The 27924-nt window shown below is 44.7% G+C and overlaps 1 protein-coding gene across 9 annotated transcripts in view; it reads right to left on the reverse strand.

Annotated features, from left to right (window-relative positions):
- Positions 1-27924, reverse strand: part of TENM1 (teneurin transmembrane protein 1) — a 534679-nt gene that overhangs the window by 16087 nt on the left and 490668 nt on the right. For all 9 annotated transcript variants that reach the window (XM_077309379.1, XM_077309378.1, XM_077309377.1 and 6 more), the window contains 3 exons: positions 26219-26391; positions 24984-25219; positions 2580-2876 (listed from right to left, as the gene is read on the reverse strand). In XM_077309379.1, the coding sequence (XP_077165494.1) occupies positions 2580-2876; positions 24984-25219; positions 26219-26391 (706 nt within the window). The remainder of the gene's footprint in view (positions 1-2579; positions 2877-24983; positions 25220-26218; positions 26392-27924) is intronic.

A 27924-nucleotide genomic window follows, 5' to 3' on the forward strand; every position in this document is an offset into this window, starting at 1 on the left:
GATTAGATTTTTAGCAGGGGGAAATATTTGCATATATATAATCAGGCCCATTCCGCACCCGGAAAATATAGTGAAAGGCTTTCATTTAGCTGATGCTATTTTTTTGGCGTTTTACACAACGTCGTCAGCATAGAAGGGGCCATACAGGCCATCTAGTCCAACCCCCTTAGGGGCAGATCTTAGGGTCCCTCCCACCAGGCTGAACTTTAACATCTGGCCCAACCCCTATACCCCTGAGCCATTAATATCTTGGGCTGAGAAAGGTGATTACCCTACTCAATGCAGGATCAGCCCAAAGCATCCTAAAGCATCCATCTTCTGTCCCACAGCTCAAGTGGCTGTAGAGCAGCTTCCAGAAAGTGTTCAACTCAAACCAAACATTTTTTGATCACTTTAATTAGGTATCTCAATAGCAGACTTACACAATTGCAAAGGTGGAGGGAGGGATATTTCAGGGGAGGGAGAGATATTTCAGATTATGACCTTGCAGCTTCTCCTTCATGGGCTCAGCCATCTCTTCCCCTTTTCTGGTGTGTGTGGAGATTCAATAACAGAAACCCAGCCCTATGGAGAGTTCTGGAGAATACAATATTTTTAGGTCTTTCGGGATTTTTTAAACCTTGTTTTTGTAAGCAAAACTGAGTACTGTTGTTATAGCAGTATTATATATATTTATATACATTTGAAATGAGTGTGTCTCCTGTAAGATTAATTTTAATAAGGATTTTATCTGTTTTCCTCTCTGGAGATAGTCATCTGAAGGGTCGTATAGTCCAACATGAGTGGAGGTTGTAAACATTTTTGTAGGCTCGATAAATCTTCTGTATACTTTTTATAGTCTTTCTTGAATTGGCCATCACCCTCTTTACTAGCTTTATGTTTCCTGTTGCTACAGCTGTTTCTTTGCAGCTCTGCCAAACATAAGTCTTCTAAAAATGTTGAAATACACAGAGGTGAGGCCACATATGTATTAAATAGTGGAGGTGTCAACATTGACCTCACAAATTTCATTCCAAACTCATATATAACAGAGGAAGAAAAAAAATCAAAATGCTCCCCTCAGGGCAAAACACTGATGTCTCTAAACAGGCAGCTAAGTATTGTGCAGTAGCTTACGTCAAACATATGTTAGTACCGGAAAGTCATTATGAATTTTGGTAATTTAATTTTTCTTTTATACTATTTCTGTTTAACATTATTTTTATTTCCCTATTTTTATAAGTTCTTACTGGTTTACAATATTTTTAAAATAATTACAGTGTTCTTCTTGGTTTTTAAGTGTTTTTTCAACATGGCTTGGAGTCATCCTTATCCATTGTTGTTCCTCTATATATTTATGAAACAGCCTAGGGGGTGGGACGTGTCCGGCTGTCCAAGTTGGAATAGGGCCAATCAGGGTGCAGCCAGCTTTGTCCTGATTGGCCCTTCCCCTGCAGCTCCTGCCCTCTGGCTCTGGACTCTAGCCTCTTTGCTCTCAGATGCCTCAGTGCCTGGAGCCAGCAGCAGGTAAGGGGAGAGGGCCTTGAGCAAAGGGTCGTGGTGGAGGGCTAGCTAATGAGGGCCTCCTGGCCTGCTGACTGCCTGCTAAGGAGCTCTGTCCCAGCCCTGATAACGAGCTGCCCAGACCCCGCCCGCCCCACTTAATTTGCCTGTGAGCTGTGGTCGAAAGCCACCTTAAGCTGCCTGGCCAGGGGCCAGGGGAGGGGACCATTTCAGGGCCCATTCTTAAGAACGGGCTTTGAAGCTAGTAGATCTGGCTTGGAATCATGAGCTCCTAGGAGAGCTGAAGGCCCTGCATGAGCTTTTGCAGCTCCACAGGGCTTGTAAAACAGAGCTCTTCAGTTGAGGACAGGGTCAGGAAGATCTTAGGGTCCCTCCCACCAGGCTGACCTTTAACATCTGGCCCAACCCCTATACCCCTGAGCCATTAATATCTTGGGCTGAGAAAGGTGATTAGCTGGCTGGCTTGATTGACAGGCAGAGGAGAGTCATGTGTATAGCACGTTCCTCTCCTCCGCCATTTCAAGCAGGTGTGCAGAAAGCCAAGAAGCGCAATAAGGCAGCAGAGGAGAGTGAGAGAGCCAGGAGGTGAGGAATGGCCAGAGTCATGATTTTTTATAGCGTTATGCCATTGTGCTGGCATAATGCTATTTTTTTCGACGTGCGGAATGGCCCTAGGTATTCCTATGAAAAAATATACAAATCCAGAGTAAAACATTCTGCATAAAGTTATCACTGAATATGCTTCTGCCAGTTAGATAACCTTTTCTTACCATATAAACTGTTCCTCAGTCTCAGCCTTTCCTGGAGGTTTCTTATCTGCTCTATGGCTATGAAAACCCCATATCTCCCCCTCAGCCTGGCATAGAGCTGCCGGTGCAGAATAGGTCTCAGACAGGCAGTGGCTTTCCAGGATCTCAGCTCGAGATCTTTCCCATCGCCAACTGTCTACTTCTTTATACTTAACCTGGGACCTTCTGCATGCCATGCAGAGGCCATTCCACGGGACCACAGCCCCTCAAAACATACTCACATTAGAAATATAATCTCTGTACCAGTCCCTTTTTCAAAGAATTTACCTTTTCTAAGTATGTGTAGCTCCATATTTTACCATCTGCCCATGTCCTGGAAATGATCTTCCCACTTGGGTCATACTCCATTTTTTCAGTCCATGTTCCTCTTTGCATGTAAGTCACTAATCCAGAATGAGAGTACGTAATGTTGACTTCATTGTATTTGTTGATAGGAGACCAAAGGATGGGACGGCCTGTCTGGTCGTAAAGAATCCGGAGAGTGAACTTCCGATGATCATCGTAGATCTTCCCTGTCCTGGTGAGGTGATCAAAATCAATTGATAGCAGATTTCTGTTATGAGCCTGAGGAGGAAATATGGAAATTAGCAAGAAAGGCATTAGAGATATATATCCAGGTCAATTTTTGTCTTCTTGGAATGGTGTTGGCTCTCCATGGTCTCAGGTGTAAATACCTGTTTTATTAACTGAAGGTGCTGGAAGCTGAACCTAGGACCTTCTGCATGCAAAGCAGATATTCTAACACTGGGCTGTAGGTCCATCCCATAGGTAGCTATTTATATTTACCAGGGCTATTTATATTTAATAGGTAGCTATTTATATATAACGTAGCTATTTATATTTAACATTTAACTTGAAAGATTTATTCAAGGTGTGAGCTTAGTCAGACGAAGAGTGCTTGCACTCGAATGCTCATGCCTTGAATCGTTCTTTGTTGGTCTTAAAGGTGCTATTGGACTCTGATTTTATTGTGCTACTTCAGACCAACATGGCGACTCATTTGAATCTATATTTAACTGAAACACTATAGAGGAAAAAATTAATGATTCTGGAACAGTTCTGCTCTTAGTTCATCTCATCTACTCTTCACTTAATCTTCACTGTTACTAATAGTCATCTACACATCTTTGTAGTGGCTATGGAAGAGTCCCTTTAAATTTGAAAATCACACCTTGGATGCCAATATTTCTTTACCAACTCTCAGTCATGCAAGCATTCCCAAAGATTTATTTGGGCTAAAGCTCAGCATTTTATATCACCCAGGAAATTCCAGGCCCAAATTGGGAAATATGAGAAGACTAGGGGCAAAGCCTGTTGTATCCAAGAATACAACGGGCGCTAGAGCTTGGCAGTGGGAAGAGGAAGGAGAGGAGTTGTCCAGTCTGTAAGGGCATGGGGTTGAATGTGTGTGTTGTGTGGGAGGTTGTGGTGGCATGGTGGCAAATGAGGGCATGGGTGTGGAGATATGGGTGTCAAGAACCTGTGGTTTGGAATGTCTGTTGGGTGGGGACCGGACTGACCTTTGGGAATTGTGGCATAGTGGTTACAGATGAGCTTTCCAGAGCCATATCTTCAGATATGTGAAGGGAAAATCAGACTGGAGACACTTCTTAGGGGAAGATTACAAGGCAACCAATTCCTCCCAGTTCCGCGTCATTTCCATTTTTGTGTGAATTAGGCCACAGACTGAAATGCCCCTCTGCCCTAATACACATGGGGTAGTCACAGTACACAGGTGTCCACCCTGTTCCTTCTCCATTTTTTCACTGTTGATAAAATGTTATGTGCCCACATGGTTCTTTCATGGTTGCCCCTTAGAAGTAGAATGGATTTTTGAACCCTGTTGTTTACTACCCAAAGGAGTCTCAAAGCGGTTTACAAACATCTTTTCCCTTCGTCTCCCCACAATAGTCAACCTGTGAGTTATGTGGGGCTGTGAGAGGTCTGAGAGAACTGGGAATGGGCTGCAGTGACCCAACAGGCCTCAGGTGTCTCAAAGCATTTTCCAATCGTCTTCCCTTCCTCTCCCCATAGCAGACTCCCCATGAGGGAGGTGGGGTAGAGAGCCTCACATGGAAGCTGGCAACCCTAAGAGGAAGACTATGCACAGCAGTCTTGACCTTAGTAAAGCTTTTTATACTGGTTTTTAATTTGCCAGGCCAAGGTTGGAAAAAGTCAAGTGGGCCAATCTAGGAGTTTTGATCACGGACTCAGCCCACCCCAACCCTTCTTACTGTTTTATTAAGAGGGACAGATGTGCTCCAAGTCCTGAACCTCGATTTCTTCACTGCTATATAATTGTATTTTTCTGTCCCCACGCACTATGCATACTTCATTTCTCAATTTTATATACCACTCCTCCTCCAAAGAGGCATAAGGAAGGGTGATTCAATAAGTTTCTCCCCACACAACAGCCCTTTAGGTTTGGCTGAGAGAGAGAGAGAGTATGAGAGAGAGAGACAGAGAGAGCAAGACAGAGAGAGGGGCAGAGAGAAAGAGACAGAGACGGACAGAGAGAGAGACTGGCCAAATGTTATACTGAGAGCTTCATGGTTCAAGCAGAGGTTTGAATCCAGATCTTCCCATTGTAAGTCCATTCTAACCTCTACACTGCAATGGCTGTATTCAAAGATGTGCTTGAAACAATAAAAGCATAATACAAAGAGATTCAAGCGGACTGGCTTCCCTTCACTTGTCTCTTCTCCATATATTCAGAATCAAGAGAAGGATAATATGCTGTGTTTCCAGCGTTCAAAACGCCTCTCCCTGTGATTCTCTGCTATCTAGGATGTTATTTATGCGGAAGATGGCCATGGCACAGCAACCTTATTTTCATCACCAGGGCTGAATCATGAAAAATGTGAAGGAAAGTACTTGAATAAATGCATTCAAAGAGTCAATGTGTGGCAAGACGCATGATATCATCGCTTCATGTTTTATTCGACTACTGTTATTTTGGCTTCCTGAATTTTTTCACAGGTTCTTTGCAGCGAGGAGGTGGAATCAATGCGGGATATTGACCTCCCTGCCCACGATGAGCAGCCTAACTGAATTCAGATTATTAGCAGGTCACAAGTGGAAAGCAAGAATAAATAATAAATGCCCCGAGAGCAAGGATCTTAAGCAGGAGTGCCAAGGACCCAGACTACTAAAATTGTTCATGTATCCAGCATAATGCCTGAGATGTAGGCATTAAGAAGCCATCTTAGAATATGTTTGCCCCAATTTAATGCTGTAGTGTAAGTAGGCTTGCCAACTCCTGGGTGTAAACTGCATGGAGCCTTTATTCCAATCCCAGGCTGATTCAGTCCCTGCCGTCTACACAGAATGCGATTTCCATTTTGATTTTGGGCGATTTAAATTTTCCTTCTGCAACAAGAAGGATTGATCCAGAGTGACCCTACCTTTATTGTGCAATATCTCAGAGTGCTTTTAAACCTCAATATTTTAAGAATCGAATTGAGAAAGCAGGCTGTTTTGAATCTGGGCTTTGCTCCGTGGCAGAGAACCCCTGATTGGCCAAAGCTACTCATGTGACAAGCTTGCCTTAAAGGAGAAGCCCCTAATTTCTCTCAATTTCTGTCGGTCTTGGATCTATATCTCTCCCTCCTCTGCCTTCTTCAATCTTCTCTGCCCCCCTCCAAGAAAAGAAAGAGGCTCCCCTGCTTGGCTCCTCTCCCACCCCCCTTCAAGAAAAGAAAGAAGGAAGCCTGGCACCCCCCCCCCTTATGAACTACCCTAACCACGTGCACAACACTTTTCTGTTTCAATGGAGAGGGGGGAGGAAGAGGAAGACCCAAGTCCAAATTGATCTGAATTCAACAGGATTGACAATGGAGTAAACAAAGTAAGTGCAGACTCTGCCCTGGTTGGAAGATTCTTGGAGTTTTGGGAGGAGAACCTTCAGGAGAGCAGAGTCTAAGAAGGAGAGGGAGTTCAGCAAGAAAGTGATACCATAGAACCTACCCTTCCCCTTGGCGCCATTTTCGTCAAGGGAACTGATCTCTGGAGATCAGTTGGAATTCCAGAAGCAATGAGCATGACCCAGCCCAACTGCATGCAGAGTGGAAAGTGTCAGTAGGAATTGTGACCCAGATGAGATTTCTGTACATTGGAGGGAAGCATTCCACACAGAGCCTGTGTTTTCCACAACCCTCAGTGAAGGTCTAAGAATTTTGAGGACCGTGCCCTAAGGGCAAAGAGAATATGTTACAGAGAAACGTCCCTAGTTGGTGTCAAAATTTTGCCGAGCCAGGTTTGTAGCAGTGATATCAGGGCTCTCTCAGCCTCACCCACCTCACAGGGGGTCTGTGGTGGGGAGAGAAAAGGGAAGGCGATTGTAAGCTGCTTTGAGCCTCCTTCGGGTAGAGAAAAGTGGCATATAAGAACCAACTCTTCTTCTTTTTCTATTATTCATGTTTACCTTGGGTTTATATTTTACACAATCCCCATGTTTAGATGTCAGCACAAAACTTAAACAAAGAGAAACCAGTGAGTGAGCCTCCAGACATTTGCCCCAAACTGGATATTTATTTTTGTTTATTGATTTATAATTTAATTTATGCCCCCCCACCTCCCAACACAGTTGGCCCAAGGCGGCTTACAACAAGATAAGACACTAAAATATAACAATTTCCCTCAAAACCCCTTCAGTTAATCCCCAATAAATACAATATCACAATCTAAAACTCCAACAGATGGCGGAACAACATTCTTTCCCTATTCCAGTCAATAGATCACATACCCCAATTGCATCCCCTCTCTGATATAGCCAGGCAGGTCTCATCACAATGCTTTCCACTAGGTGGGGCCTCCCATTCATAAATCCGGGGACAGCTTTATGGGATATTATATACACAATACTAGGCATCTGTGTACATAGCCCTAGCTAGAAAAGGAATCATGTGCACAAATAAGGGTCATAACTATGTTTTGTGACCTGATGTAGCTATTGGCATTTGCAGGCCCCCTCCCATCCTGAAAACTGGCAACAACAGTGACTTACATTTATCAGGAGACCCACAGGTAGATAGGAGGACCGACTCCTCTTCCTGCTAGACAGTCAACTAAAATTACTGTCAATTATCCCAGAGAGCTACACTTATTATTAATTTTATTAATATTATTAATATTATTAATATTATTAATATTATTAATATTATGATTACTACTACTACTACTACTACTACTACTACTACTACTACTACTACTAAATTTGTTACCCACCAGGGGCCCCCAGAATCACTGCATGTACCCTGCCCGCCAATGGGGAAGGGCATGTCTTGAAGCTTCTGCCTCTGTGCCAAAGGTGTGTCTGCCCACTGAGACTCAGAAGGTGCATGGGTTCAGGAACCCACAATCCAGATGTCCCTTGTCTATGGTTGCCCATGTTCGATTACTGACTGATACAAGGACCGGCCAATCAGAGCGCTGTGCATGAACGACTGGTTACTCTTTGGCTCAGTTCAGCTGTATTCCAAAAGAGGTGATTGAGGGCTTTTGGTGGGCTCATTGCTTGAATGATTCACATTTTCACCTGTACATTGTGCAGGGTCTTTGGGAGGGTGCCCCCAATGGGGAGATGGGACTGTTATTTTGCCACTCTACCCTCCTTTAAGCCATTTTGACTTCAATGGTGTTATTAATGCCTTTGCAATATATACAGTGTTTGGAACTGTGGACCTCTGACTAGGAATGGTTTTTTTCCACATGCGCAAAATGAATATTTAGTCAGTAAATACAATCCACAGAAAAGTAGTCATGACCAAGTGCTAATCAATTCAGCTGGTCTAAGGCAGGCAGTAAAGTTATTAAATTCCACTGATTTCAATGATATTTTAGGTACTTTCCCCCCTTCCTCCTCAAGTGGGTCCAGAATGTTCAATACCTGTAATTACTATTTACATGTGATTTCACGCTAGGTAGAATGTGTCCTTCCCTATATTTAGACAAACAATTTTGAAAGCAGGTGTTTCTTCTTCAACTCACGTTGCTATATTTTTAGATACATGCGCTTCCAAGTTTAATGTCAGACATTTATAAAAGCTGTAAGACTCTTGGAGATTACAGTAACGTCTATGATATATAGTTAAATAAAGTGCAGCTCCCTACAAATCTGAGATAGAATTATATAAACAAATGGCATGCACCATTTAAAACATGCTTTGTAAAACTACTGAGAGCATAGAACAAATAACTTTACTAAGTTAGTAAGAAATGAAACTTCACTGACATGCTTTTGGCAGTGATACATGCTTTATTTAATGGTTGTTTGGAGACCATTAGAGATAATCCACAAAACCATATAAAGTAGTGAACAAAGAGGATAGTAACTAATTAAAGGACAAGGACATGACTATATCTGAAAGTGCACTCTTCTTAGTGATGTGATTAAATTCAGGAATGTATGCATTATTTGTTGCTAGTTAAACCATATCTTCCACATTGTCTTCCAGTTTGCTTCTGTAGTCCTTATGAATATAGAAAGATCAGTGAAGACGGAGAGATGCCCATCCACACCTTTTCAATATTTTGACTATGGAGAAGCCCCTGAAATAATTTTTCAGGCTTGGAGGAGTCCTGGAAGTGATGTCAGCTGGCCATGCAGGAGGGGAAAGACCACGAACCCCTTTTGGAGCTCCCACGGACCCCCAGGGGCCACAGGCCCCTGGGTGGGAATTCCTGCTTTATGGCATAATACGGCATAAATTGAAGTCTCTCTTGTCCCCAAACTTTGTCCTCTTCAGGCTCCACTTCCCTAAATCTCCAGGTACTTCCCAACCTTCTGAGTCTAAAGCCTCAGGATTCACTGTTGTAAGGCAAGTTTTTGGTGAGCACTGCTGTCCCTGAGAATCAGAATCAGATTTTTTTAAAAAGACAATGATGCTTCATGTATGGACAGGATTTTTTAAGAACATTTCAACAGCTATCCCAAAACAACCACAGAAAAAAACCTACCTCACCATGGTTGCCAGTTCTGAGTTGGGATATTCCCCAAGATTGGTCTGTAAAACTTGTTGCTCTGCTTTATTTCTCTTTTAAATTCATTATTTTAAAAATCTGAAACTGTCCATCAACCCGAATGTTTCATGGAAAGAACTGATCAATGAAACCTAGCATTGCTGGTTCATTGCAGTTCATTACAATTCAAGCATTATGGTTTATAGACATCCGTTTAATTGTTTCACAGTAAAAGTTAATTAATTTGACTTTGTAATTAGCATAAGGGTCAAACCTGTTATGGTTGCCAAAAGGCCTGGAGAAAAATGTCTCGCTTCTTCAACAGTGGTTTTAATTATGGCAGTGAGTTGTTGAAACTTTTCCTGGGACAGAGGCAAATAACATCCCAATAAGCCTCTATTAAAGAGACAGGGCAGTTTTTCTCCAGGCAATGCATAATCCTAATGATGCTTGACGTTTCATGCTTTAAAGTACTTTATCATTATCTGGCAATTATTGAGTGGCATTTGATCAAATCTGCCTGAACGGTGTGTCCTATTGCCATAGACCAGTAACCTGGCTGGAATTCACAGAATTCTTGTGTTTAAAGGCATAGAATGGTATGCTAAAGGTCACGGTTCAATGCCCAAAATATCATGTTAAAAGACCTGGGGAAGGACCGTGGCCTGAGATCCTGCAGATTCGGGCAAGATAAAAGCTGGGGGGGGGGGGGGTTGTACCCCTGAAGGAGTTTCAAAGCAGCTCACAGTTGTCTTCCCTTCTTCTCCCCACAACAGATGCCCTGTGAGGCAGATCGTTTGGCAGCCTCATGTATTTGCGTATGACCTGGGATGATGGAAGCTATAACAAAGCCAATGAGGACAGACAGGTAGGAAGGGACACAGTGCCATGGGCAGGAATGGTTTAAGTATTTGTAGAGCCCGTAGCATCAGAGCCAGTTTAAGGATTTGCAGGGCCCTAGCAGAGTACAATGGCAGTGGGATCAGCCACACTGGGGGCAGAGGGCCCCCCCCACAATGGAAAGGGGTGTCACCCTGAGTGTCCTTAAAGAAACAAAAGGGGGGAACATGTCTTGGTCCATGGGGGAGAAAGCAAAGCATGGGGCCTGTAGCACAAGCAACATGTGCTATGTAGATAAACTGGCCCTGACCATGGGAAATGGTTACCAAAGAATTTTGAAGCCCTATATCTGTGATCAGTGAGAGCCCTTCTTATCCCGCATATATTGTGAACCTCATATATTGTGAACTTATCCCTCATTTTATTGTGAACCGCCGTGAGACCTTTTGGCGAATGGCGGTATATAAATCCAATTATGAAAATAAATAAATAAATAAATATTAGTCTCAAAGTTGTTGGCAGAGTCTAAATATGTATAGAAGCTGGGTAAACTCTTTATTGAATAGGAGAACAAACTATAGGAAAGCTGGAAAGGGGAAGAGGACTAACTAAATGTTCTCAGAAGAACAGGGGAAAACCTGACTGAAAACCCAAAAGGGGAGTGGGTGGGAACTGAGTGGAACTGGGACCATAAAAACCGAACTGATGACAGTTAGGACCTTCAAAGGTTGAAGGTCTGTCTTAATGTAAAAATTATATAGCTTTTGTTGTGCATAATTAAAAAAAAACTTTAGGAATTAAAAACATATGTACAGCCCATAGGCTATTGCAAAACAGTGTGCTATGCAGTATATGAATCAACTAGGGGCAAAGCCCGTTGTATCCAAGAATACAATGGGCGCTAGAGCTTGGCAGTGGGAAGAGGAAGGGGAGGAGTTGTCCAGTCTGTAAGGGCATGGTGTTGAATGTGTGTGTTGTGTGGGAGGTTGTGGTGGCAAATGAGGGCATGGGTGTGGAGATAATGGGTGTCAATAACATGTGGTGTGGAATGGTCGTTGATTATGGGAGAGGACTGACCTTTGGGAATTGTGGCATAGTGGTTACAGATGGGCTTTCCAGAGCCATGTCCTCAGATATGTGAAGGGGAAATCAGACTGGGGACTCTTCTTAGGGGAAGATTACATGGCAACCAATTCCCCCCAGTTCTGTGTCATTTCCCTTCTTGTGTGAATTAGGCCACAGACACCGAAATGCCCCTCTGCCCTAATAAACATGGGGTAGTCACAGTACACAGGTGTCTACCCTGTTCCCTCTTCTCCATTTTTCACTGGTGATAAAATGTTATGTGCCCACATGCTTCTTTCATGGTTGTTCCTTAGAAGAAGAACGGATTTTTGTACCGTGTTGTTTACTACCCAAAGGAGTCTCAAAGCAGTTTACAGACACCTTTTCCATTCGTCTCCCCACAATAGTCAACCTGTGAGGGATGTGGGGCTGTGAGAGGTCTGAGAGAACTGGGAATGGGTCGCAGTGACCCAGCAGGCCTCAGGTGTCTCAAAGCATTTTCCAATTGTTCTCCCTTTCTCTTCACATAGCAGACTCCCCATGAGGAAGGTGGGGTAGAGAGCCTCACAGGGCAGCTGGCAACTCTAAGAGGAAGATTTTTGTGTACATCAGTCTTGACTTTAGTAAGATTTTTTATACTGGTTTTGTATTTGCCAGGCCAAGGTTGGAAAAAGTCAAGTCAGTTCCCATGTGTGTCTAGCCATTTACTTGTTCACTATTTACAGTTTCAGGCTGTAAATATTTATATTTATTTATTTAGATCTTCCTGCACTTTACAGACTCACAGGACTGATGCTGGTCTGTCTGTCTGCACCCCAGAATAAAAACAGTTGCTGGGAAGGGCTGCCCATAGCCCATAACCCAGGAGGGACACCCCTGCACCACTCCCTCCCAACTGCAGGCAAAAATGGCTCCTTTGAAGGCTGGACTCTGAGGCATTGTACGATTTTGAAGTCCCACCTCCAAACCTCCAGGAATATTTCCAACCCAGGGGTAGCCAACCTCCAGGTGGGGCCTGGAGAGCTGCTGGAATTACAGCTCACCTGCAGAGTATAAAGATCAGCTCCCCAGGCAGAAAGGGCTACTTTGGGCAAGGTTGTGGTAGAGAAGAAGGCCTCCCACACAGGTTGTTAGAATCATAGAATCATAGAGTTGGAAGGGGCCACACAGGCCATCTAGTCCAACCCCCTGCTCAACGCAGGATCAGCCCAGAGCATCCTAAAGCATCCAAAAAAAGTGTGCATCCAACCTTTGCTTGAAGACTACCAGTGAGGGAGGGCTCACCACCTCCTTAGGCAGCCTATTCCACTGCTGAACTACTCTGACTGTGAAATTTTTTCCCCTGATATCTAGCCTATATCGTTGTAGTTTAAACCCATTACTGTGTGTCCTTTCCTCTGCAGCCAATAGAAACAGCATCCTGCCCTCCTCCAAGTGACAACCTTTCAAATACTTAAAGAGGGCTATCATGTCTCCTCTCAACCTCCTTTTCTCCAGGCTGAACATTCCCAAGTCCCTCAACCTATCTTCATAGGGTTTGGTCCCTTGGCCCCAGATCATCCTCGTTGCTCTCCTCTGTACCCTTTCAATTTTATCCACGTCCTTCTTGAAGTGAGGCCTCCAGAACTGCACACAGTACTCCAGGTGTGGTCTGACCAGTGCCGTATACAATAGGACTATGACATCTTGTGATTTTGATGTGATGCCCCTGTTGATACAGCCCAAAATGGCATTTGCCTTTTTTACCGCTGTATCACACTGCCTGCTCATGTTTAGTTTACAATCCACAAGTACCCCAAGGTCTCGTTCACACACAGTGTTACCTAGAAGCGTATCCCCCATCCAGTAGGCATGCTTTTCATTTTTCTGACTCAGATGCAGAACTTTACACTTATCTTTATTAAATTGCATCATGTTCTCATTTGCCCATTTTTCCGTTGTGTTCAGATCTCGATGAACTCTGTCTCTATCTTCTGGAGTATTTGCCAGTCCTCCCAATTTGATGTCATCTGCAAACTTGATGAGTAGTCCCTCCACCCCCTCATCTAGATTATTAATAATATGTTAAAAAGTCTCGGACCGAGCACCGAGCCCTGAGGTACCCCGCTACTCACCTCCCTCCAGTCTGATGAAACACCATTGACAACAACTCTTTGAGTGCGGTTCTCTAACCAATTCCCTATCCACCTAACTATCTGAAAATCCAGATTGTAGTCCTTCAATATATCCATCAGAACATCATGAGGAGCCTTATCAAAAGCTTTACTAAAATCCAAGTAAACAACATCAATCGAATTTCCACGATCCAGCAAACCTGTTACTTGGTCAAAGAAGGAAACCAGGTTCGTCTGACAGGACCTGCTGGAGACAAATCCATGCTGACTTCCTTGGATCACCAAATTGTCCTCCAGATGTTTGCAGATCGCTCCCTTTAATATCTGCTCCATTATCTTACCCACAACAGAGGTCAGACTTACTGGTCTGTAGTTTCCCGGGTCATCCTTCCTCCCTTTTTTGTTGTTGAATTGAAAGACTTGAGGCCTACTGCACAGGGTTGTTGTGCAGATGAAACAGGAGACAAAAGAACCAGTTTCATCTCCAGAATAACGCTGTGCAGTGGCCTCAAACCTGCAGAGAGTTGTAAAGAAGAAAGACACATGGCTTGGCTGTGTCTAACCTCCGGGCAGAGCAGTATTTTAAGTGAGAAGGGGCTTTTCTGTGGCCTCCCTGTCAGGCAACTGTTTGGCAGAAGGGGAAAGTCCCCCCCCCCTCAAAAGGAAGGCCCTCAGGCTCCCCTGCGTTGCTCTTGGAAAGGCCTCCTCCCCTCAGTCAGGGGCTGTCAGAGGCTCCTTCGCAGCAGGCCTGAAGGGAGGGAGGAGGAGGGAGCACACTCTGCAGCCTCCTGCCAGCTCTGTCAGGGTTCTGAGGCAATTTGCAGTTGGACATGACAGTTAGGACAGCCTTGGGGTGAAAAGGGCTGGCACAGCCTGTCCAAACCTCTGTTCTCATCTCCCTTGGCCGCCTTGCTGACCTCCTCTCCCTGCGGTGGTCAGGAGCAGACTACCAGCCATGTCTCCTGATTACCCTGGAACTCTGTTTTGTCGTGGTGAGGGGCTAATCGGAAGGCGCTTTGCACCTTCTGATTGGCCCCTCCACTTGTCAGTCCAGGGCCAAGGGACCAATTCTTGCCCCTCCACATCCTGGACTGAGCCCACCCCAACACCCCGTACTGTTTTATTAAGAGGGAACAGATACACCAATGCGGTTCAGCCCTCATAGAGTGTTCTTTAAAGGGCTGGTTTTAACACACACCAGTTTATTACACATATGAAATACGTACAGCAGAAATGGCCAATGATGGGCTTGGAGGGGATGGGAAGGAGAGGGGTATGGGGGTGTACACAACTATACTTCCCAACAATATTTCACACAATCATGCCACTTTTGCGATTTCTCGAAGCCTGGAGAATGTTTCAGAGGTTTCTCAATGATAAAAACGTTGAGAAAGGCTGATTTAAATAGTTAAAAGGTCTTTAAAAGACAATAAATCACTTAGAACAAAGGAGTCATCTGTTGGGGGGGGGATCAGTAAAACATCTGGGGAAATAATATATATATATATATTTAACTTGATCTGAAAGCAAAAAAGGCTAAGCCACAGACAGAAAAAGATGCGGGTGCAGGGACAGCATCCCATAATATGAGTGCCACAACCAAAAAAGCCCTATCTCTTATGGGGGTGCACAAACTAGTGAATCTGAAGGTCATATGAGCATCTGGCTCATATGAGAACAGACAGTCTTTTAAGTATCCTGACACAATGCCTTTTGGAGCGTTAAAGGTAACATTTAGCACTGAATCTGAACTGGAAGCCTGTCAACAGCTAATGTAGCCCTTTCAGAATTGCCAGGTTTAGGATGTAAATTTGTGTTTCTCTCAGATATGATCATCAGAGATGGTGGGGCATTCTGTTTTACAGGCCCAGACAATGAGAATGCATCACTCAAACATATTTCAGAGTGAGGCAACGGCATAACACACCCGCAAACGGAATCTACGGCTGATGTATTTGCTGAGTGGGTAGCTTCAGTAACATGCTTCATCACAAAAATCCGGAGGATTTATGTTACTATGAAGGAAACTTGATTTTGACTTTACTTTTATAGCAGATTGGGGAGGTGAGAAATCAAGCAAGGATTAGATATTTCACAGGCGATAAAGCACACAGTAACTTTTATATTCTAACACATTTCCAATAAATTAGTTAACCTGAAATTGGTATTTCTCTTTTCCCATGACCTTTACGTATTACTATAGGTTTCAGTCCGCGGGAATCAAACCAAGTAAAACCTATAAGAAAGCAGCTCCCTAATATAACATTATCGCTGCAATTTTCATATAAGTGCCTCTAGACTGAAATAGTCCCCAATATGTACTGATTTTGCTTCAGGGTTAAAGCGGCTGGAATGAGGCAGGTACGATTCCGGTTTTTCTCCAGAGTTTCCCAGTCTGAGCCTCTCACACAGGTTGTTTTGGCTTAGAAACCCAGACCCTTTTCCTGAACAACAGTAGTCCCTTGTAGACATTACATGCCACCATTTCACATGAAAGGGAAGTCTACCAGCCACTGACATTGGAAGGATGCAGGCCATAGATCTCTGCTTCCCAATGATGGACTCAAATCTACATGCTTATCATCTTGTGTAATTGTTCTGACCTGGGTGTAAACTGCACAGAGCTTTTATTCCAACCCCAGATCGATTCAGTCCCTGCCCTCTACACAGAATGCGATTTCCGTTTGGATTTGGGGCGATTTAAATTTTCCTTCTGCAGCAAGAAGGATTGATCTGGAGTGACCCTACCTTTATTGTGGGATATCTCAGACTACTGCTAATCCTGAATATATTCAGATTGTTTTGAATCTGGGCTCTCCTCCGTGGTAGAGGACCCGTGATTGGCCACAGGTGGTCATGTGACAAACCTACCTCAAAGGAGAAGCCCCTAATTTCTCTCAACTTCTGTCGGCCTTGGATTTTTTTTGTGCCTTCTTCGTCTCCCCCCCCCCTTCAAGAAAAGAAAGGATTTTTTTCCTCCCTCCTCTGACTTCTTGGATCCTCTCCCCCCCTTCAAGAAAACAGAGAGTCTCCATTTGCCTCCCCCCCCCTCTTCTGAGCCTCCCTAACCACGTGCAGAAGACATTCCTGTTTCAATGGGGAGGGGGGAAGAGGAAGACCCGAGTTCAAAGCAATCTGAATTCAACAGGATTGACAATGGAATAAAAAAAGTAAGTGCAGACTCTGCCCTGGATGGTCCAGGCTAGCCTGGTACAGGACGTGTTGAAAAGGATTCTAGCTGACCATCTCTACGCAAAGCTTTCCATGTGTGAATTCCATAAAGAAACCTGGATGTTCTGGGCTATTGGGTGCCTCCACAATGGTTAAGTATGGACCTGGCTAAAGTGCGTGACTTACTAAGTTGGGCTCCAACCCACACCTGGAAAAAACTGCAAAGTTTCTTAGGCTTCACAAACGCCTATCATGATTTCATCCCACATTTTGTACAGGTTGCCCTTGCCCTCACCAACCTGCTAAAGATCAAGGTGGGGGGAGTGGGGGCAGAGCTGCCCGGGGCACAGCTCCAATGGACTGTTGAGTGCCAACGAGCTTTCGAGAAGCTCTAGCAGCTCCTTACCACCAAACCCATCCTCCACCATGATGACTACACTTGGCCCCTTGGGGTGCAAGTAGATTCAAGTAGCGTACTATGGGAAGATGGGCAGTTGCACCCCTGTGCATACTTGTCAAAGAAATGTAATGACAGAGATGAGAATGGGGCTATCTGGGAAAAACAGGCAGCAGCTAGCCCTTACAACTTGGCACCACTGGCTGGAGGGACCTCTGTCCCCATTTGAGGTGTGGGATGATCATAAGAACTGCACTAACTGAGAAAACTGTCCACCAAACAGATTAGGGGGGGTGGAATTCCTTATCTTGACTGTTCTCCGGACCTGGAAGCTTGGGCAGCACGCATCCAGGCAGCCTAGCTAACCATCGTGGCCACCCTGGACGTGGCCAAACAGGAATTTAAAAAACAGGCTGACAAGAAATGCCTCCTGGAGCCCTTGTAGAAGGTGGGGTACTGGGTATATTGGTCTACAAAGCACCTTGGCTGTCACCAGCCTTCCTGTAAACTCGATCCCCAGTTTGTGGGGCCTGTCATCATTTCTGGCATCATAAATGAAGTGGCTTTTGAGTTATCTTTGGCTAAAACTTATTAAAATGTCCATCCTGTGTTTCATTGTAGCATGGTGCACCACGCTCTGGAACCAGACAAATGGCATTCTGGTCCTGGTGCTCCAATTCCAGTGTATGTGAACACACCCACTACAAAGTCAAGCAGATCTTGGACTCCAGAGGCAAACTCCAGTATCTTGTGGACTGGGAGGAGTTTCCCACGGGGGACTGGGAGTGGGCAGATGCCGCCTATGTTCAGACACCCAGGTTAGTTCAGACACCTGTGGACTGTTCAGACACCCGCCTATGTTCAGACACCCAGGGACTTCCACTCAGCCTACCATTGGAAGCCTTCCCCAATGTCCATTGCTGGGGGTGCATGTCCTATTTTGGGGTATTTATATAGCTTGCTATTTAGATTGCTAGCCCTGAGGGGTTGTAGTCGACCTGACCTGTTTGCCATGTTTTATTGACTTATGTTCCTTTATTGCCCCAAGGCCCTTTTCTGCATTCCTCCCCTCCCTTCCCTGTAACTCTCACGTCTGTCCTATCCATCTTCACTCCCTTCCGGAACGCAACCTTGGGATCCCTCTATCAGGTTGTTGAGACTATTTGATGTTCTCCTGCTTTCTCTCCTATGGGGAGAGGAGTTGCAGTGTCCGAGTTAGATGATGACCTGTGCCTCTTGTCTTAGTTTTAAGTGTGCTTTCTTACTCAATAAATGAAACCTTTTTCAAGAGTTTGATTTTCTGCATAACTGAGGATCCTCACACACATCCATTAGTTCATTGGAAGAGCTCCATCTTGCAGAATTTAGTAAGTTTCTTCAGGACCCTGATGTCCCCGGGGAGCTCATTCCACCAGGCAGGAGCCAAGACTGAGAAGGATGCTTTTTATCAGATTATGTTATTTACCCCACTGCCATGAAAAAGCTTCAGCTGCCCATTTCTATACATTTAAGCTTTTATTAAAGGCACAAGACATATTCTTTAAGCCTACTAGCAACCATAAACTGGAGAAAGAAAGCAACTTCACATCCCTCTTCCTCCCATCAAATTTGGCAGGTCTTGGACTTCTCTATAACAATCAATAGTCCGACCAGCTTCAATCCAAATTATTATCTCAATTTTTTGCAAACCCAGAAACTGAATCTTTGAGGCATGCTATCCTTCAGTCAGATAATGATGCTATCCAAATCTGGGAAGCCATTATGTAAAGGTAAAGGTATCCCCTGTGCAAGCACCAAGTCATGTCTGACCTTTGGGGTGACGCCCTCTAGCGTTTTCATGGCAGACTCAATACGGGGTGGTTTGCCAGTGCCTTCCCCAGTCATTACCGTTTACCCCCCAGCAAGCTGGGTACTCATTTTACCGACCTCGGAAGGATGGAAGGCTGAGTCAACCTTGAGCCGGCTGCTGGGATTGAACTCCCAGCCTCATGGGCAAAGCTTTCAGACGGCTGCCTTACCACTCTGCGCCACAAGAGGCTCATTACTACACTTCTAAAACAATTTCTTGTTTTAACAAACTGAGGAGGCTGAGAAAGCAGAAAGGCTCAGCGCCTATTTTACATCTGTTTTTTTTCCCACAGGTCAAAGGGTTTATTAAGAGGGAACAGATACACCAATGCGTTTCGCATTAGTGGGCACTATTCTGAAGTTTTACTATACAAAAGGAGGCTTCCTCATTGATCCAGCCCTCAAATTATACAAGTGTAAGGTCATCCCCCATCTATTGTATGGAGTAGAGGTCTAGGGATGGAAGGAAAACATCATACTTGGGCTAGAATCTGTGCAAAATACATTCTTAAGGCGAATTCTAGCCCTACCTAGGGGAACTCCGGCTGTTTTGATGAGGGCAGAAATGGGCCTACCTTCTCTTAGTGCCCGAGTACATTTTGCAATTCTATAATTGTGGAAAAATCTTAGGTTAGCCAACTCAAACAAATTTAGTCATCAGTCCTTTAATATAATGTTATCAAAGGACCCAGCACGACATAGCCTTATTAATAGCCTTGGTGCACGCTACTCCATCCCCGATGACCTCCTAAACCCATCAGCTAATAACTCTCACCTTAGAGGCTGGATTTTCAAAAGTGATGCCCAGTTAGACAGAATGCAAATTTTGAAAATCAACTCAGCAACATGGTTCAAGCGGTTTAAATATGACCACTGTAGATCCTCTTACCTAATTAAGATCCCTAACCACAAACTCAGAGCAGCTTTCACATCACTCCGATTTGAAATGATGCCCACAGAGGTTTTAGGTGGCCGTTTTAACCGTACGCCAAAAAAACAGCGTTTTTGTATCTGTGGTGCACAAGCTCTGGAGGATTTGCCCCATTACATATTTGACTCCCTACATTACACTCAACCCAGGGCCAAATTCCTCAACGAGATTTTAAGGGGCTTAAACCTGCCCTCTGTCGCTGAAAAGACAATCTATCTTTTATCTGACCAGGTTGATAAAGTTTCATATAAAACCGCTCTTTTTGCTTTGGCTGCAAGGAAAATAAGGGCCAACGCTGTTAAGGCAAGCTCTTAATTCTCTTGCACTTTGTACTCACGTATGCTGCTTCAGTTCGTTGGTCTTAAATTTTATATTTTTATACAGTTCTTTTATTCTGTTTTACTGTTTATAAATTTGGGTTTTATATTTTGTAAAGGCTTATGGCTATATACAAATAAATGTATCGCTTATCACTATAACAATCAATGCAGAAATGCTTTCTTGTCAGCGGATCGTTAAACGGAAGGCTAACTATTCACTGTGCTGAACACCATTGCCCAAAGGAGTATGTCTGTCAAATGGAAAAGAGATTTCCTAAAGAATTCCCCCCCCCGGAAGTTATTGATGGTTCTGAGCTTTAATTACCAGTACTGACCACCTGATGCAAGCATTTGTTAATACTTCTGTTAAATACAAAACTTTACATAAGCATGGAATCATCCTATGAGAATCCATGGATGCGCCCAGTAATCAGACTTCATTGGGAAAAGAAAGTGCTTTATTGAGACATTGATCAGTTCATTTTGGGATCCTTGCTAAGACTTGGGATCCTATGCAAGTACCCTCCTTATCAACCCAAAAGCCTGCAGCCCCCCCCCCGCACCAAATGCTTTGGGGTACAAAGTGCTCCAACGCCTCCAAGATTGTCCCAAGGGCAACAGGACAGAGAGCACAGTTTCTCACACTTAGGATCTAATACAGGATGGATTTGACATAACACCAAAGGGTCAAGGGAGCCCACATTACAAGCAAATGACACTAAACAGATTGCATGGCAGAAGCAGTAAATGACACAGCATAAAACACCACTCAGGGCATATGGCAAAGCATCAAAAAGGGGTTTGACTCCTCCCAGTCAAGGAGAATGTGGTAGGGGATCTAAGAATAAAAAGGGTGGACCTGGACTCTCTGTACTCTCTGTACCCAGTCCCTGGCATACCCCTCTGTAATACCTCCCCTTAGAGGCATTTCACTTGGCCAATTTGTCTTCTGATATGAGAGCCCAACTGGGGAGACAACACTGTATTCTCCTTGAACTGTTAAAATCAATCCCCTCCCCTTTTTGGAGCATCACTGGAATGTTCTATGTTTGTAACTAGTGACATAGCCTAGTATCCTACCTAGGTTGGTCTGTTCAAAGTGTAACTCCACAAATATGCTCATACAAAACCCTAAGCCTCATTTCAGCTACACACGTTTCACAGCGATGGCAGTTTGCATTCCTCCAGCATTAGGAACTTTGATTACTGCAATCCCAGCATCTTCCAATGAACCGTTCGTTCATTCATTCGTTCATTCATTCGTTCATTCATGCAATCACAGCAAGAGAACTAGTAAGGGGCAACCAATGACCACCATGGGGTAGCAACGGATACAAACAGAAGGCGAGGCTTAAGATCAGGGGTAGTCAAACTGCGGCCCTCCAGATGTCCACGGACTACAATTCCCAGGAGCCCCTGCCAGCGTTCGCTGGCAGGGGCTCCTGGGAATTGTAGTCCGTGGACATCTGGAGGGCCGCAGTTTGACTACCCCTGCTTAAGATGGAAGCTAGAATCTACGTCAAAAGAATTCACCTGATCTTATTTGCAACACAGTTAACTGCAAATGCTAAGCGACTGTGGGAAAAGATCTCAGATGCCAGCTGTTGCTGGAGGCTACTCCTTGCAGCACTTATTTATTTAATTTATTTATATTTATTTATAATTTTATTTAATTTATACCCTGTCCCTCCAGACAGTCGGCCCGAGGCAGCTTAGAACAGGATACAACAATTTCCATTAAAAACCCTTCAATTAATCCCCAATAAAATAACAGTACAATCTAAAACTCCAACATATGGCAGAAACAACATTCCTCCTCTATCCCAGTTAGTAGATCACCTACCCCAACTGCATCCGTACTCTGGTACTACCAGGTGGATCTATACAGCGCTAGGCAGGGCCTCCAGTTTGTAAATCGCAGGACAGCTCTTCCACCCCAGCCTCAAACAAAAGCCTGGCAGAACATCTCCATCTTACAGGCCCTGATAGCTTTGTCAGGGCCCGTAGCTCTCCTGGGAGCTCATTCCACCAGGCTAGGCAAATGTCCCGGGGGCCTAGGACAACCAGCAGATTCGTACCCGCATGGCGGGTTAGATCTACTGTTTCTCCCTCAGCACATGCAGGTTCAGGTTTCATCATGACTAGGCTTCTATGGGAAGCCTCACTGACATGACGAATTTCTTCCTTTGCAGGGTTGTCCAACTGAAATTTCCAGAGAGACAGTCCATCTTCCTAATAGATTGTTAAAACTGTGAGTACAGAAAGCTATGGCCTGCTTGTGCTTCTTTGGCATGAATATACAATTCATTAGCTGAGGCAAGCTTCAGCATATCATCAGAGGAGACAGTAAAGTGGATCTAACCACCCTTCTTCCAGCTTAAGTGGCTCTTCTACCCAGTTGGCAGAGGGCATGTTAGACTGGAAGAAGCCCTCAGACTTGAGCCAAAAGGAAAGGTAGGCTATGAATATTTAAAAAAAAATGATTCTAAGGGCCTAAATAAGATAAGATGCTGGGAAATAAACTGACAAGGTTCTCCCAACATCTTTCGAAGGCCAAGTCTTCTGCCAGCTTCATGGGGCCCAATTCAGATCAGGGATGAATCACAGAGGTGGGAGGGAGAAAATAAGGTGTTTTAATACTTCCTTCTCCGCACAGTATTGCTTAGCAGAGCCAACTCCACCTCCAATCTTTAAATAGGACAGGGTCCTATTAAATAAAAGAGTAAGGCCACCTGGGGAGGAGTTAGGGTGGGCCCTGTCCAGGATAAAAACTCAGAGGGCCCAATCAGGAGCCGCAAAGCGGCTCCTGATTGGGCCCTCCGAGTGTCCATCCAGGGCCAAACAGCCAATGGGGAGGCGTGCAAAGTGCCTTCCTATTGGCCCCTCACCAGGACAGACCAAAATTCCATTCACCAAGCCCAGTCTGGCTGCCAGTCTGCTCCTGACCACCAAAGGGAGAGGAGGTCAGCAGGGCTGCCAAGGGGGATGAGAACAGAGGCTGCGTCAGCCCTTTTCGCCTCAAGGCTGTCCTAACTGTCAAGTCCAACTGTAAATTTCCTCAGAACCCTGACAGAGCTGGCAGGAGGCTGCAGAGTGCTCCCCCTCCCCCCCTTCAGGCCTGCTGCGAAGGAGCCTCTGACAGGCCCTGACTGAGGGGAGGAAGGCCTTTCCAAGAGCAACGCAGGGGAGCCTGAGGGCCTTCCTTTTGAGGTGGGGGAGCTTTCCCCTTCTGCCAAACAGTTGCCTGACAGGGAGGCCACAGAAAAGCCCCTTCTCACTTAAAATACTGCTCTGGCCGGGGGTTAGACACAGCCAAGCCCTGTGTCTTTCTTCTTTGCAACCCTCTGCAGATTTGAGGCCACTGCACAGCATTATTCTGCAGAGGAAGCTGGCTCTTTTGTCTCCTGTTTCATCTGCACAACAACCCTGTGCAGTAGGCCTCGGGTCTTTCAATTCAACAACAACCTGTGTGGGAAGCCTAAAATGTTTCTTCTCTACCACAACCCTGTCCAAAGTAGCCCTTTCTGCCTGGGGAGCTGATCTTTATACTCTGCAGGTGAGGTGTAATTCCAGGAGCTCTCCAGGCCACACCTGTAGGTTGGCTACCCTTGGGTTGGAAATATTCCTGGAGGTTTGGAGGTGGGACTTCAAAATCGTACAATGCCTCAGAGTCCAGCCTTCAAAGGAGCCATTTTTGCCTGCAGTTGGTAGGGAGTGGTGCAGGGGTGTCCCTCCTGGCCTATGGCTTATGGCCAGCCCTTATCAGCAACTGTTTGTATTCTGGGGCGCAGACAGGCAGACCAGCATCAGTCCTGTGAGTCTGGAAAGTGCAGGAAGATCTAAATAAATATTTACAGCGTGAAACTAAATAGAGAACAAGTAAATGTCTGGAGACACATCGTAACTGAAATAGTAACTGGCAAATAACCTTGGCCTGGCAAATAAAAAAACAGTATTAAAAACCTTACTAAGGTCAAGACTGCTGTGCACAGACAGTCTTCCTCTTAGGGTTGCCAGCTTCTCTGTGAGGCTCGCTACCCCACCTCCCTCATGGAGAGTCTGCTATGGGGAGAGAAGGGGAAGACGATTGGAAAATGCTTTGAGACACCTGAGGCCTGCTGGGTCACTGCGGCCCATTCCCAGTTCTCTCAGATCTCTCACAACCCTACATACCTCACAGGTTGACTATTGTGGAGAGACAAATGGAAAAGGCGTTTGTAAACCGCTTTGAGACTCCTTTGAGTAGTAAGCAATAGGGTACAAAAATCCGTTCTTCTAAGGAGCAACCATGAAAGAAGCATGTGGGCACATAACATTTTACCAACAGTGAAAATATGGGAGACAGAAGGAACAGGGTGGACACCTGTGTACTGTGACTACCCTATGTGTATTAGGGCAGAGGGGCATTTCGGTGAATGTGGCCTAATTCACACAAGAAGGGAAATGACGCAGAACTGGGGGGAATTGGTTGCCATGTAATCTTCCCCTAAGAAGAGTCTCCAGTCTGATTTTCCCTTCACATATCTGAGGACATGGCTCTGGAAAGCTCATCTGTAACCACTATGCCACAATTCCCAAAGGTCAGTCCTCTCCCATAATCAACGAACATTCCACACCACAGGTTCTTGACACCCATATCTCCACACCCATGGCCTCATTTGCCACCATGCCACCACCACCCTCCCACACAAAACACATGACAACCCCATGCCCTTACAGACTGGACAACTCCTCCCCTTCCTCTTCCCACTGCCAAGCTCTAGCGCCCGTTGTATTCTTGGAGACAACGGGCTTTACCCCTAGTGTTGTTATAAAGTAAGAAAAAATGGCGGTGGTTTGTGTTGGAGAGTGGATGAGTTAACCCCCTCTCCCCCAAGTAGCTTCTACTGGCCTTTAAAAAAATATGTCACAATGATCCCGTCATTGATCCCCAACAGCTTGTCTAGCTAGACATTAAGATGTCTTGAAAAGCAAAGAAACATTGCACTTTACACAAGAGGGGAAAAAAGAAGAAAGGGATCTTACCCGTAATCTTCTCTCAAACACAGAGACGCTCCCCTTGGTCTGCTCCTTCCTTTGCCTCCACTCAATAAGGTTGGAGTTATGCTCCCCAGGTAGTGATAAATTGCATTTTCCTAATGTGGGATTGGCAAAGCCTGCCAAGATATGTGGCTCCGTATTGAGAGTGACCTCCATTCCGCTGGCAAAGGTGACTCTCAGAGACCCATCTGGGCTGACCCGATAGATATTCTGAGTGTTGTCTGTCCGTAACAAAACAAGAAAGGGGGGGGGAGGGTTCAGATCTGCAGCTTTGTGAAGCAAATGTTACCTGCGTAAAGGTTGTATTGATCTACAGTTTGGCAAGATGCAGGCACTGCTGACATCTCTGACATAACTCAAAAACCCGTAGACTTTACTGATATGTTCTTAATATCCTTGGAGCGTAGTATCGACAGGAATTAGACATGCGCTAAACCTTGAATAAAGGCTTTTCAAAAGGTTTTTAAGCTTCATTTTTAGATACTTCACATTTACATACTTTATGACGCTGCTGAGCTCATCATGGTAACTAGAAAATACTAAAATAACAGATGCCCAGGGCCTTGTAGTTTAGCAAGAGACAAATAAGACAGAGCATGAAGTTATATAAAATTATGCATGGGTTAAACAGAGTGGACAAACAGACTTTTCCCCCTGTCTTCCAAAGCATAACTTGAGGGTATCTAATGAAGTTGAAGGACAGTAGACTCAGGACAGACATAAAGAAATACTTCTTTACCAAGGTGGTTACATGTGGCATTGGCTGCCAGAGGAGGTAGTGATGGCCACAGCCACAGACAGCATTACACTGAGATTGGATAGATCCACTGGGGATAGGTTTATCAGTGGCTATGAGCCATGATAATTAAATAGCGTTCCCCACACTCATAGGTAGTAAACCTCTGAGTCCCAGAGCCAGAAAGGAACATCAGGAAAATTTGTAGCCTCTATGCCCTTCTGTTGATCCTCCTGAGGAACTGGTCAACTCTTAGGCTTTATATTTGCCATATATTGACAAATAAAAGGAACAGTTTGGGATCTTGGAGACTCTCATGGCTGGATGCAATCCCATCACTTTAAACTTGTCTGATCAGTTGTTCTTATCAGCTTCAGAACCATGAAGCAGGAATTAGCATTAAATACTATCATTAGATGGACAGAACTCAACTGCAAGAAATTAGACTTTCAAATATGGCAAAGACAGGTGTACTTTTACCCACCTTGTTTTAGTGTGTAAATAGTAGACGTAGCGGAAAAGTTCGTAGCCATGATCACACTCTCCCTATTTGAAGTCTCGAGATCAACTTTCATCAGTTTTTCTACATCATTATGGAAACTGCTGACCTCACCAGTTGGAAATGTTGCGTTGGTTAAATGACCATCCGAGTTGTACCTGGTAAAATAAACCATGAAAAAAGTTTGATAATACGCACAGATACATAAAGCCAATAGAAAGGCAACATGCTGGACATATGTTTTAAATACTGAATGCTGATGTTATGCAAACAAATGGGGATTAGAGTAACACTCAGTTATCCCAAATATAGCATGGTCATTGACTGTGACTGTTTTCATTCTGAAGTGATCTGCGAGTTCTTTGATCTTTTGGATTAATGTAGTTGATAATGGGCTTTATACTTGTTATATATTGACAAAGTGACTGAGTAGATGACGGAGGACTAGAGAGGCAGCTTGTTGTAGCGGTTAGGAGTGTGGACTTCTAATCTGGTGAGCTGGGATCGATTCCGTGCTCCCCCACATGCAGCCAGCTGGGTGGCCTTGGGCTCACCACGGCACTGATAAAGCCGAGCAGGAATATCAGGGCTCTCTCAGCCTCACCCACCTCACAGGGTGTCTGTTGTGGGGAGAGGAAAGGGAAGGCGACTGTAAGCCTCTTTCAGACTCCTTCAGGTAGGGAAAAGCAGCATATATGAATCAACTGTTCTTTTTCTTCTTCAGTAATATCAGGGCTCTCTCAGCCTCACCTCCCTCACAGGATGTCTGCTGTGGGGAGAAGAAAGGGAAGGCGACTGTAAGCTGCTTTGAGACTCCTTTGGATAGAGAAAAGATGCATATGAGAACCAACTCTTTTTCTTCATCTTCTACTACGAGTTACTCATACCTAGTTGAATGATTACGAGGCAGTTTTATAGCCCCCAAAAGCTCTGTCACGTCCCTAGTGATGTTCAACGTGTATACGCACTTACTTATACTTTCCAGAGTTTTGTAGTGTGGTGTAAGCCTGCAGATATGAGACTCTGGTCTATTTGGTTAAAATAAAAATCTAACTGGGAGAGTTCCACTGAATTCCCTGTGGGGTGCTGCAGGACTTGGGAAATCCAGCTGAAATTTAATCCAGAAAAGATAGAATGGTTGTTGATAGAGCTTTTGGAGGCAGATAAAAGAGTCCTGGATCTTGATGGTGCTTTCAATACATCCTAAAGGAGTGGCTTCACAATACAGGGCTGTTTTGGGTTCTTCACCTTGGTCCTAGAGGGCTAACTGGTGACATGGTAATGCCAAATAAAATTTAACACTAGAGTCATCTGTAAGCCCTCCACAAGGACTGATCTTCAAACCATATTCATTCTCAGTCTGTTACTATCTAGGCTGGATTAATAGACATACTGTCCAAAATAGCTGCCATTGAAAATGCGCTCAAAGCTTCAAGTGGTGCAGAATGCTGTGCCACAACACAGACTGGACAGCAAGAACAGGGTACCTCTACGTTGAAGCCACCTGTTTGCTTCCGGGCCTTATTCAGTACTGATGTGTTGCAGGTTACACAAGTCCCTATGTGATCTGGCCCAAACGCATTTTAGGAAGCACTGCCCGGCTGAGCCTCCTTCGGAATCCCAGAAATCTGAGAAGCTGCTTCCCACATCCCTTCCTTTCATGAAGTAAGGTTCATTGGAAATCAAGAAGA

This window comes from Paroedura picta, chromosome 13 (genome assembly GCF_049243985.1).
Source record: "Paroedura picta isolate Pp20150507F chromosome 13, Ppicta_v3.0, whole genome shotgun sequence".
Classification (NCBI taxonomy): Eukaryota; Metazoa; Chordata; class Lepidosauria; order Squamata; family Gekkonidae; genus Paroedura; species Paroedura picta.